Genomic DNA, 13,144 nt, shown 5'->3' with positions numbered 1-13,144 from the left:
TCTTACGTCACCGAACTCTACCTCTTTTTCTACTTCTATTGCAGCCCCACATCCTTCTTCAAGCATCGTCCAGTGATCTTGTTTTCTGGTGAGTTCCTCAGAAACAATGTTTTACAAAAAATTAAGAGGTGTTATGTGGTCAAATTTTGGAAATTCTGGGCTACACAAATTGAAGCAGATTTCTTAAATGCAGAAATCAGAGACATTTAAATATGTTATCGTTCCAAGTGTCTAGGGGAGAGAGAACAGGATATAAAGAATATATAGCATTTCTGTAATATACTAATCTATTAAAACATCAATCAATTAACTTTGTTTCTCACTATCTTCCCTTCCCCGCAACATATACATATGTAAACACACACACACAAAAAAATTTTTATGGAATTTTCAACCATGAACACACATTAAAAGATCTGTCAAATAGGTCAGGCACGGTGGCTCATGTAATCCCAGTACTTTGGGAGGCCAAAGTAGGCAGACCACTTGAGGACAGGAGTTCAAGACCAGTCTGACCAACATAGTGAAACTCCATCTCTATTAAAAAAAATAAAATAAAAAATAAAAAAAAGAAGATCTGTCAGATAAATCCAACTTCAACAATTATCAACACATTCCAGTCTTCTTCATTGACGACCCCAGTTACTCTAACCCTCCTCTCATTATTTTGAAGCAAATCCTGGACATGATATCATTTTTGTTGGTATATATTTCAGTATATACACTGCTTAAGAATAATGTTTTTGGCTGGGTCTGGTGGCTTACACCTGTTATCCTAGCACTTTGGGAGGCCAAGGCAGACAGACTGCTTGAGGCCAGGAGTTTGAGACCAGCCTGGCCAACATGATGAAACTCCCTCTCTACAAAAAATACAAAAACTAGCTGGGCTTGGTGGCACACACCTGTAGTCCCAGCTACTCAGCAGGCTGAGGTACAAAAATTGCTTGAGCTTGGGAGGCAGAGGATGAAGTGAGCTGAGATCACGCCACTGCACTCTAGCTTGGGTGACAGAGTGAGACCTTGTCTCAAAAAAAAAAAAAAAAAAAGAATGCTTTTTCAAAAAACATATGTATATAAGGTTTATCTCAGAAAAAAAAATTTAACAATTGCAATTGGCTTCTTGTACCTCTTTTAATTAATGCAAAATATTTGTACATATTTATGGCACACGTGTGATTTTGTAATATTCATAGACTGTGTAATGACCAAGTCAGTTGTATTAGTCTGTTCTCAAGATGCCAATAAAGACATATCTGAGACTAGGTAATTTATAAAGAGAAGAGGTTTAACTGACTCACAGTTCATCATGGCTGAGGAGGCCTCACAATCATGGCAGAAGGCGAATGAGGAGCAAAGTCACATCTTACATGGCAGCAGGCAAGAGAGAGCTTGTGCAGGGGAACTCTCATTTATAAAACCATCAGATCTCATGAGACTTATTCACTATCATGAGAAGAGCACAGGAAAGACCCACCCCCATGATTCAATTACCCCCCACCAGGTCCCTCCCATGACACATGGGAATTATGGGAGCTACAATTCAAGATGAGATTTGGGTGGGGACACAGCCAAACCATCAGGTATTTAGGATATCCATGTCACTAGCATTTATCATTTCTATATGTTGAGAACATTTCAAGCCTGAGGTTTCTTGTTCTAAGGGCTAACTAAACTTTATCATGCTTTCAAATCACCTGGGACTCTTGTTTAAATGCAGATTCAGCTCAGGTAGGTCAGGTAGGACCTGAGATTCTGCATTTCTAACAAGCTCTCAAGTGATATTTTTAGTATAATTCTCCCATAATTTTCAGCACAATTATAGGTTTTAAATGGAAAACCACTTAATTATATTCTACTTTATTTTTGACAAAGACTTTATACTTTTAAAAGAATAAATAAAAGTCAGAAAAGGGTCTCCTAAGAATCTCCTAAGTATTTTATTTTCTTTCTTTTTTTTTTTTTTTTCTTTTTTGAGACAGAGTCTCACTCTGCCGCCCAGGCTGGAGGTGCAGGGGCACTATCTCGGCTCACTGCAAGCTCTGCCTCCAGGGTTCACGCCATTCTCCTGCCTCAGCCTCCCGAGTAGCAGGGACTACATGCACCTGCCACCACACCCAGCTAATTTTTTATAATTTTTTGTATTTGAGACGGGGTTTCACCATGTTAGCCAGGATGGTCTCGATCTCCTGACCTCGTGATCCGCCCACCTCAGCCTCCCAAAGTGCTGGGATTACAGGTGTGAGCCACCGCACCCAGCCGAAATATTTTATTTTCTTACCAGGTGTCAAATGTAATATAAGAATTTTCCCTTATTACTTCCTGTTAAACTGTACACACCTATGTTTTTCAAAGCTAAACCCCTAGCACATAAAAAAACTGGCCACTATAAGGACAAAGGTCATAATTTATTTCATGGCTTACTATGCTGCCCCAACGGGAGTTGAACTACTGAGCTCAAGCAATCCTCCCACCTCAGCCTCTAGAGTAGTTGGGACTACAGGCACATATCACTGCACCCAGCTGCCATCATTTTAAATAGCACATTTGAGTATCTTATTCTTCTACTCTGAGAAGACGCAATACAAAATAGTACCTTTAGAGCTATTTTTTAAAATAAGAAGTGCTGATGGACTTCTACTTCAGGCCCAGAAGAAATAACAGGGACTAACAAAGTAACGAACAAACAAACAAACAAAACGGGTTTCAAAACACTGCATATTAAGGTGGTTAGAATCTGCAGGGCAGTAATGGAGATGGGAAAGAGCATCACAGGGAAGTCTGCAGATCTGTAGAGGGTCGTCAGCTGGGTATTGATCAGTACACATGTGACAGGTAACTACCCAAGGCCAGGAAAACAACCTGAAAGGATTAGAGGGACTAATGATCTGAACTCACACAGGGCTGGAAATAGTGCCTATCGCCCTAGGCCAGAGTGAAAAAATTTCACAATTCTTACGGTATTGAGTGGAATACTCAAAAGAATTTTGTCACAGTAGTGAGACAATCTTAGCCCTAGACTAAATGTTGCTCTGCTTCTAACTAGCAGAACATAAAAGAAGGCCTGAAAAGAGCAAATTGTTTCTAAGTAACTTAACCACATCTCAGAACAAAGCTCAAGAATAGTGGAGTACAAAAATATCCAAAACCAACAGCCATCAAGATAAAACTGACAACGTCTAGCATCAACTCAAAAAGTACAAGATGCCTGGGTGTGGTGGTTCACAGGCTGAGGCCTGCAGATTGCTTGAGGCCAGGAATTCCAGACCAGCCTGAGCAACACAGCAAAACCTAAAAAAAAATATGAAAATTAGCCGGGTGCAGTGGCACACACACTTATAGTCTCAGTTACTTGAGAGACTGAGGTGGGAGGATCACTTGAGCCTGGGAGGTGGAGGTTGCAGTGAGCAAAGATTGCGCTACTGTGCTCCAGCCTGGGCAAGAAAGCTAGCTAGACTCTGTCTCAGAAAGAAAGAAAAAAAAACTACAAGGCATGTAAAGGAAGAGGGAAAATTAATCAATGGAAACTAACCCAGAAATGGCACAGATGATAAAATTAGTAGACAAGGACATTAAAACTCTTACAATACCCGTATTTCATTTGTTCACAAAGCTATAGGAAAAGTTAAACATGTAAGCAGAGACATGAAAAAGACCCAGATCAAACTTCCAGATAAAGAAGATAAGCTTCTGTATCTTACATTGAAAAGTACAATCTAAGATAAACAATAACATTAGATGGGATTAACAAGAGATTAGGAGTAGCAGAAAAGACTAGTGAACGAGCATAGCAACACAAACTATATAAAACAAAACACCAAGAGAAAAAAAAATGCGTTTTTTAATGAACATCAACATTCCATGAACTGTAGGACAACTTGAAGTGGCCTAAAATAGAGATAAATATGACCAAAGACATATAAACCTAGACACTAAAATCTACATACACACATACATACACACACACACACATTGCTGAGATAAACTGAAGAAGAATCAAATGGAGATATATAACCCCCATCCATAGATCAGAAGACTCAATATTAAGATGTCAATTTCATATATTAATCCCAATCAAAATCCCAGCAGGTTTTATTGTAGAAACAGACTAGCTTATTTTAAAATTTGTAAGAAAATGCAAACAACCTAGAAGACCCAAAACTACTTTGAAAAAGTAGAATAAAGTAAAAGGGGCCGGGCACGGTGCCTCACGCCTGTAATCCCTGCATTTACTTTGGGAGGCCGAGGCAGGTGGGTTACTGGAGGTCAGGAGTTCAACACCAGCCTGACCAACATGGTGAAACCTCGTCTCCACAAAAAATACAAAAATTAGCCAGGCGTGGTGGCGCACGCCTATAATCCCAGCTACTCAGGAGGCTGAGGCAGGAGAATCGTTTGAACCCGGGAGTCGGAAGTTGCAGTGAGCTGAGATCGTGCCACTGCATTCCAGCCTGGGCGACAGAGCAAGACTCTGTCTCAAAAAAAAAAAAAAAAAAAAAAGTTGAAGGGCTTACACTATGTCTTCAGAACTTTAAAAAGCAGTAATCAAGACAGTGCAGTATTGTTATTAATATAAACATGAATAGAACAGACTAGAAAGTCAAGAAATAAACCCACACATATAAAGTAAATTGGTTTTTGACAAAGTTGCAAAAGAAAGCAAATAAAGACAGCATAGTCTTTTTAACAAGTGCTGTTGGAAATGGATATCTTTACACATACAAAAAAAAAGGTACTGGAAAAAAATGGTAGAGAAGGATCATTCTAGTATGCTGGAAGTGTTCTATATCTTCAGCTGGACAGTGGTTACACAGATAAAAATTCATCAAGCCATATACTTAAGATTTGTGCACTCTAGCATATACATGTGTACCTCAAAAAGGAGGACAAATAAAATTAGTATATAGAGTAAGATCCCATATTTAATAAAAAATTATTTCTGGCCATCAACATTTCATATACACACGTACATTCACACAGAAAATGGAGGGGTCTGGAATTAGGTTCATCTAATACCAATGATAATAACTTATAGAAGACAAAATTTGAAATAATTTTTTTTATTTTCATCTTCACATTTTTCTGCATTTTCATTGTTTGAATTATTTATCATGAGAGTACTATTTTTGTAACAATAGAGTGATTTTTTTTCTTAAACTAGAAGCAAAAGTATTAATAGTGGATAATGCTGGTGAAGAAAATACAAGTGGGCCGGGCATGGTAGCTCACGCCTGTAATCCCAGCACTTTGGAAGGCCAAAGCAGGTCAATCACCTGAGGTTAGGAGTTTGAGACCAACCTGGCCACCGTGGTGAAACCCTGTCTCTACTAAAAATACAAAAAGTAGCCAGGCATGGTGGCATGTGCCTGTAATCCCAGCTACTCGGGAGGCTGAGGCAGGAGAATCACTTGAACCCAGGAGACGGAGGTTGCAGTGAGCTGAGATGGCACTACTGCACTCCAGCCTGGGTGACAAGGCAAGACTCTGCCTCAAAAAAAAAGAAAAGAAAAGAAACTATGGATGATTTTTTCTTCCCTATTGTTCTGTATATGTTTAATTCCTCCACTTAAAAAACTTACGTAACTATGAAGACTGTAGAGCAATATTTTTAAAAATGTATATACATGGACAAGATCCACACGAAAACCTGAAAAACGGTAGTATTTTGGGAAATTAGATTGCTGGACAATGTTTCTATGACTCTAGTCTTTACAAATTTGTACAATACACAATATTGTTGTCCTTTTTATAAAGCACAATAAGGATTATCTCAACAGAGTATGGGCCCCTTGATTTGCTTGTTTGTAGTCTTTTCAGTCTTTTAATCTAACAAATGTTTTATACTTTATGTGTGTTTATAGTTTACATGTTTTACATACCCACATAACCATACATATATTTAAATCTAGCTTCTTTAGCTGACTCTCAAATTACCAAATAATTACTATCTTAATTCAGCTGTACAAGATTCCCTGGTTACAAAGACAACATCTTGACAAATGGAATCAAACACTCTAGTCAACGCATCAAGGTTACTTCTGGTGAAAAACTAACCTTATAGCCTGGTTACTATCTGGCAAATTTATTAAAATCAAAAGAATCTTCTTAACAAAAGAGGCTACAGATCTAGAAAGGAGGAAATGAACGTCTGAGTGCCTACTGTGTGCCAAACTGTGCTAGGCACTTTTATATACTCTCCTCTCGTGTGATGTTCCCAAAAAACACAGATCGTATTAGCCCATTTTCCAAATGAAGGAACTAAGACACGGTGGTTTCAAGGAACTGGTCTAAGGTTACCCAGGTAATACAGGAAGTTTCAACTACAACACACCACCACAGCACTTCTCACCACAGGCTGTGACCACATCTATCTACATAATGGCTTGAAAAAACCTGACCATACCACCCACCATCAATACTACAGGCCTCAACGCCTTCAGGAAATCCCAGTGTTAACAATTACACAAGGTACATTAAGACATGGGTCCACAAGACACTAATTCTGAGCCCAAGTATGGGAATTGTGTTGCCCCTTACATTCACATACGCTGCCAGACATCCCAGGACTTCCGGGAAGCACTGTTTCTGGGAATTCTAGTAGTAATTTTCAAACAACACAGCATGGGTAGGGCCAAGATGTCCCAGGGTACAAAGAGAGCTAGAAACCAAAAAACCATTATATGATGGGCTGAAATGAAGAGAAGAGATGGCGATGCAAAGAACATTAACACCTAACCCAACTTTCAGGACTCGGCTCAGAACAGGGGAACAGACTGACTGCTTTCCTTTCCTTTCCTGCCACAAACTGTGTTACGAACCTCAAAGCTATTTGTTCAAAGCCCTGGTCAAAGCCTGGAACCCTTCAACAAAGTTTACTTTGAATTAAACACAGGGCTGACCAAAATACTCTCCAAGGAGGAAGGGAATTTAACAGGTGTCTACAATAAAGGATTTTCTACGTTTTTGAAATTTCAACTTTTGTGAAGACATAAGAGTTGATGAAAACGTGAGCCTTCCACTGCCTTCAAACCTCCTTGACATCTGTAACCAGAGTGTGTCTTCAAAAGCTCTGCTCCAAGGTTCCGATAAGGTCTCCTGAAGTCGCAACCAAAGTTTGTCTTCCCAATTAAACTGGCTATTACAGGCCAAGTTATAAAGAGAGACAACATTTAATTGGAAAGCAAATCACCTAACAGTAAGTGGCAGACACATTTCCCAATTAAAAATCTGACAAGAACTCACAGGAATAAAATATCTCCAAAATGCCATCTTATTTCCCATCTAGAGAGGCTGCCTCCTCTGACTTCCCACCAAACAAAAGGTTGGCAAGGGAAATCAACAGAAAAGTAGAAAAATTGTATGTGTATATGCTTGTATGTGTGTGTGCACATGTATGTGTATGTATAAAACATCCAAATCTTACATCAGCAGGTCAATAGAAAAGTTGGGGGGGGGGGTGTGCAAAACTGTCCAAATCGTACATCACACATCAGGATTCTGTCCCCACAGTTAGTTCCATTTTAAAGGGCTAGTGGCAAGACTTAAAACCAAAAGCTGCAGTTGGCCGTAGCCTCCAACAAACTGAATTCCAAGCACTACCTGTCCCCTCACCAAAGCCCCACCTCACAGGCCTGAGGTCCTCTTCTGCAAAGCCCAGGAAGTCTACCCTTTGAAACATCTGACTGCCCTGAAATATTTTTACCTGATAATTTTTAAATAATTAAGCATTTTTATTTGAGTCTCAAGGCACTTAAAAATTATCATATAATACTTACATTACAATTACACTACATCTTTATTTTTGGCTTTTAAATGCTTTAAAGTTCAAATACTTTGTACTAGCAAAATACTTTATACTAGCAAAATAGAGTCATTATTTAACTATTTAGTGCAAGAGCTGGAAATAGCGATGAGATTTGGATATTCCCCATGTCTACACCTACTCTGTCCTTAAGTCAAACCCTTATCCACCTGTAGTTTTTTGAATACAATATTAAAAATGACTGTAACAATAAAAGCTACCCCAACTATTAGGAAAAGCATTGAAAAAATACAAAATTTTATGATACATAATGTATCATAATGTAGTATAGAAATGAAATTTTCACACATGTGAGCAAGAGAATTAAAGGAGCATTTTTAACATTCACTATTTAAAAAAGAAAAACTACTACTCAGTGACACAAAAAGATATTTTTTAAAAAGCTAAGCTGATCAAACTTTTCAAAAGACAGTACACTAACAGGTAATTTATTTTGTGACAAAGTAAGTCCATGGAAACATGAAAGGAGCTAGCAGGTACCTGGTACATGTTAGGAATGCTCAGACTTTATAAACACGAGCCTAACATGGGTTTTCCTTTTTGTGGCTTGTTGCCAAAGCAACTAGGAAAGCTATAGTCTTTGGGAGAGAATTTGAAAAAAAAGTTAAAAGATAGGAGGAGATAAGCAAAGTTTTATATGAGGAATTAAGAATAATGAATACAATGTTGCAAGAAGGAAAACACAAAGGACAGAAATTGAACAGAAATACAAGAAGCAACTTCCAAGTGACAGCACAATTTACTAACAAGAAATATACATTCCTGGTTCTATTACCCACAGGACTCTCCCCCCATTCCCCATCCCAAACACCAGAGTAATACAACCATTGTCCTCTCATTCACTACCACTGTTTATAAAATTTAAACCACTGGGTATGTTCAAAAGCATATTAGGAAGGAAATAACAGGAAGTTATAGCTACCAACATCCTCACTCCAACACCAAAATCTCCCTGTGACTCAAAGAAATGTTGAAATACAAACACCAACACCACTCAGTCTCAAGGTCATATGTAACAATGTATCCCAAGCCTTATTAAACTTGCCCAGGATACTAAGTATAGACATTCCCTTACACCACTGCTTATAAAAAATATATAACAGAAGTGTTATTCAGTGATCTGAGGTGATCAAGGATAAAGTAGAAAAATGAGGGATGGGTGCGGTGGTTCATGCCTGTAATCCCAGCACTTTAGGAGGCCAAGGCAGGCGGATCACAAGGTCAAGAGATCGAGACCATCCTGGCCAACACGATGAAACCCTGTCTCTACCAAAAATACAAAAATTAGCTGGGTGTGGTGGCACACACCTGTAATCCCTGCTATGCGGGAGGCTAAAGCAGGAGAATCACTTGAACCTGGGAGGCGGAGGTTGCAGTGAGCTGAGATCGTGCCGCTGCATTCCAGCCTGGAGACAGAGCAAGACTCTGTCTCAAAAAAACAAGAAAGAAAGAAAAGAAAAGCAATAACGCACAACAGAGATCAAAGTAAAAAATGCCTAGGCCTGATAAAGTGCAGGGCATATATTAATAAACTGGCATAAGAGATGGATGACCACAAAATCTTTGCCATCAAGCAGTACGGGGTTCCTCCTGGAGAACACGAAGGAATGGTCAACCAAAGGCAATGTATGTTCTGAATTAGCATTAGTAAAAAATGCTTTAGGTTGGCTTTCATGCTGTTTTCAAAAATATGACATTTAGAGTAAATTCAACTGGCACTGAAGAAAGCACAAATAGCATAAAAGAAATGGGAAGAGCTTGGAGAATGAAAAGTAAACAGATGAGATGGCACATTTCACTTTCATTAGAAAGGGCTACTCCTCCTGGATTTCCATAACATTTCATGTCTCTCTCGTAGTCTTACGTCATCATTTTTACTGACATGTTTTATCCCCCAGGTAAACTATACTCTCCTCAAGGGTAACACTGTTTCATTTCTGCAAAACTCAGGGCATTTATTCATTCAGTCAACAAATGCTATTAAATATGCAACTGTGCCAGACACCATACTACAAACTGGCACTAAATACCTATTGTTTAAATGAATGTTGACTATAAGGTAGAAAAAACAAACAAGTTCAAAAAAGGATCCAAATAATGTCCAGGAATTCTAACTCCACAGGAAATTCAGATGGGAAGCAACAAACATTCTAACTGGAATTTTAGTATCATGAAATACATCTACACTACCTGTGTATTGTCGCAGCGAGAATGTGGGCCTATCGATTCACAATAGAACAGCACTTCCTCTGTATGGCCTACCAAGTATATTAAGCATTTCCACGCAGAGATTTTTTCTCTTAAGCCCAAAAGAAAATTAACAGTAATGATTTAACAGGCTATAATCTTAAAGCCCCCTAAATAAGACCCAAAAGATGTGTCTTTGTCAGTGAGTGGTAAGCTGTTTTAATGGTTTGATGTATTCATTCATTGAAGTGCTTAGTACCTATCAGATAATGTTGGGCCCTGGGTTTTGAAAAGATGATCAACACATTCCAGGAGCCTTGCAAGAATTCAAACAAAAGTTTAGCATTGGTGGGGAAAAATAGTAGTGTTTACGAAAAATAAATGAGTTGAAATTCAAATGCCAACAACGTAAAAAACGTGCCATAATAAATTTTATTTAGATTGGTTTTAGTCAGTACCTGTATCATCTCCAAGGTTCTTGAAAGGGTTCCCCCATCCTCAATGTATTTCACTTTTTTTTAAAAAGCTCCTAAAAGGTCCACCACTCCCAGTCCACCCCCACCCTAATCTTCTGGGAGGTGCAGAGCGGGAGTGCATGGAAGATAATCTGAAATTGGTTTGGTTTTGCTTTTTTAAGGAATGGACCAGAATGGGAAGGCAGGAAAAGGCAGAGCAAAAATCGAAAACCGATGTGTGCCTTCAAACCCAGTCCTCCTACCAGCTCGCTGCAGATTCTTGTATTTGTGGCTGTGGCCACGCACAGGTGGTTGAAAGTATCCAGAGTGTGAAAACACAATCTGCAACTCATCAAAGGAGTCTCCGGACTCCAAGGCCTTACATCCCAAAGTCCAGGAAACAAGACGCCTTTCTCAGTGAGTGCTGCTACAGGCAAACAATAAATAGGCATTTTAGGAATCAATAAACACACCTTCATTTGGTCTTCTCTACCAAACCCAAATAGCGTGCTTTGGGGCCCCGAGGCTGTAATAGAAGGTGCTGCCCCTAAAGAAAAGACTGAGGCGGGGCTCCTCTCTCTATAGCTAACCCCAGAAAAAAAAGGTGGGGGGAGAATTGCTGGGGCCCTGGGGAGGGGTTAGGGCCCTGGGGAGGGGCTGCGGGAGGCAAGGAGGAAAGGGAAGGGAGAGCAGGGTGGGACCCAGCTAACCCTTCTCCCTTCCAAAGCGGAGGTTAAGCCACTGCCCCTAGTCCCCAGACCCTGCCTCCTGCCTCCCTCACCTGATCACAGAGATGAGCAGCCCCGAGGGGTCTTTGCTTTTGCTGACTGTGCTTCTGTATTTCCCACCAGCTGCTTCTGCCGCCATCTTGGACGCGGGGAGAGCCGCTAGGCTCCAAGGAAGCCAAGAGTGCGTAAATTCTGTATTTGACCCCGCTGGAGTCTCCACCAATGGGTGAGGAGAATTCCAGAGGCGCGGAAGTGGAAAATCCAATCACTGAAGTGAGGAGGCGGGACTAAGGGAACAGGTTTTTGAGGCAACGACGCGCGTGTTCGCTCTAAGCACTCTGGGAGTCGTAGTTTTCCTTCTCCGTTTCCTGGGCGCGCAGGAAAGCTAAACCAGCTGCAACTTAGTGAGTCTTGTAATGAGTGTCTTCATTTATCTTTATTCTGACTTCGAGCTTTTTTCGGCTTCCTTGCTTTTAGAATTTTGTCAGGCTTTAAATCAAATTTATCTGATGATGCCAAAATTTGTTAGGGTGTGCATTTAAATGAAAGAGGGGTTCTCTGCTGGATGTCTATGTGCGAAGTTTTTGCCTTAAGCGCTAGTGATTTTTTTAAAAATTCAATAAAATACGAAAATGAATATAAGCAGAAATGCTTTTCTTTAGTGTTCTGTAAAACTAATGTTTCTACGTTAGGTTTATGTGTGACTTCAATTTTCCCCAGTGTTCTTATATTTCCAGATAGCCCTAAAAACACACGCACAGGAATAAACAAATGAATATTGATGAAGAAAAGACAGTATAAGCGAAAAACAAACAGACCACACTGCAGATTCCTTTTTTTCAAGCTAAATGAAATAGTTAGTAGTAATGCACATTTGTGTTAATACTTTTACCGGTAAGCTTTTAGTATTTCCTTTATTTGGTTCCGTTGGCTTAGTCGTTAATTCATAAGACCACGTGAACAAAAGAAGACCAGAATGTGTGTGGACAGTGGTTAGACTGAGGAACAAGAATAACAAAAATTAAAAGTAAGGAAGGAGGCGGCCTGCTCAGTGACAATAAAGATTGAAGAACTTAAATGAATAGAAAGCAAACTAACTCAGAGGTCCTGGAGTTGTGGAGCAGCAAACTCAGAATGCATCAACTACTTTTATAAATAGACATCGAGCTGGTAGAAGTTCACATTTTTAAAAATTAGTTGAAGATGACACACACACATATATGACATGATAACTTAAAAGTATTCATAACCTTTGGCCCAATAATTCCAGTTCTAGGGACTTTGTTCCTAAAGAAATAAAGATAGGGTACTGACATTTTTTAAATAACACAGAAGTATTAAATAAATTATGTAAGATTCAAATGAGTAGATAACATATAGCTTCTGGGAATCTTAATTTTAGTGGCTCTTAAAGAAAATAAGATTTTTGGGCCAAGTGCGATGGCTCACACCTGTAATCCCAACACTCTGGGAGACCGAACCAGGCAGACCACTTGTGGCCAGGAGTTTAAGACAAGCCTGGCCAACATGGTGATACTCTGTCTCTACTAAAAATACAAAAGTTAGCCGGACCATGGTGGTGCATGCCTGTAATCCCAGCTGCTCGGGAGGCTGAGGCAGGAGAATTGCTTGAACCCGGAAGGTGGAGGTTGCAGTGAGCCAAGATCGTTACACTGCATACTGCACTCCAGCCTGGGCAACAGAGGGAAACTCTGTCTCAAAAAAAAAAGAGATTTTTATGGTATAAGTACAAAAACTGGACTATAAAATTAAATAATTCATAGAGAAAGGGAGAGGCAATTGGGCCTACTGGTTAAGAATGCAGGACATAGGATAGAAAGTGTGATCATCTCAACTGATGCAGAAAAAAGCTTTGTCAAAATCCAAAACACTCTCACAATAAAAACACTCAGAAAACTAGGGATAAAAGGAAACTTCTTATAGACTATAAAGGG

At 39.5% G+C, this 13,144-nt stretch overlaps 1 protein-coding gene across 2 annotated transcripts in view; it reads right to left on the bottom strand.

Moving 5' to 3' along the window:
- Positions 1-11,369, bottom strand: part of EXOC4 (exocyst complex component 4) — an 818,776-nt gene extending 807,407 nt beyond the window's left edge. For both annotated transcript variants that reach the window (XM_007982965.3, XM_073009345.1), the window contains exon 1: positions 11,243-11,369. In XM_007982965.3, coding sequence (XP_007981156.3) covers positions 11,243-11,328 — 86 coding nt within the window. In that variant the 5' untranslated portion in view covers positions 11,329-11,369. The remainder of the gene's footprint in view (positions 1-11,242) is intronic.
- Positions 11,370-13,144: the final 1,775 nt, after the last annotated feature.

This window comes from Chlorocebus sabaeus, chromosome 21 (genome assembly GCF_047675955.1).
Source record: "Chlorocebus sabaeus isolate Y175 chromosome 21, mChlSab1.0.hap1, whole genome shotgun sequence".
NCBI lineage: Eukaryota > Metazoa > Chordata > Mammalia > Primates > Cercopithecidae > Chlorocebus > Chlorocebus sabaeus.
This window is presented reverse-complemented; position numbering and strand designations above follow the sequence as displayed.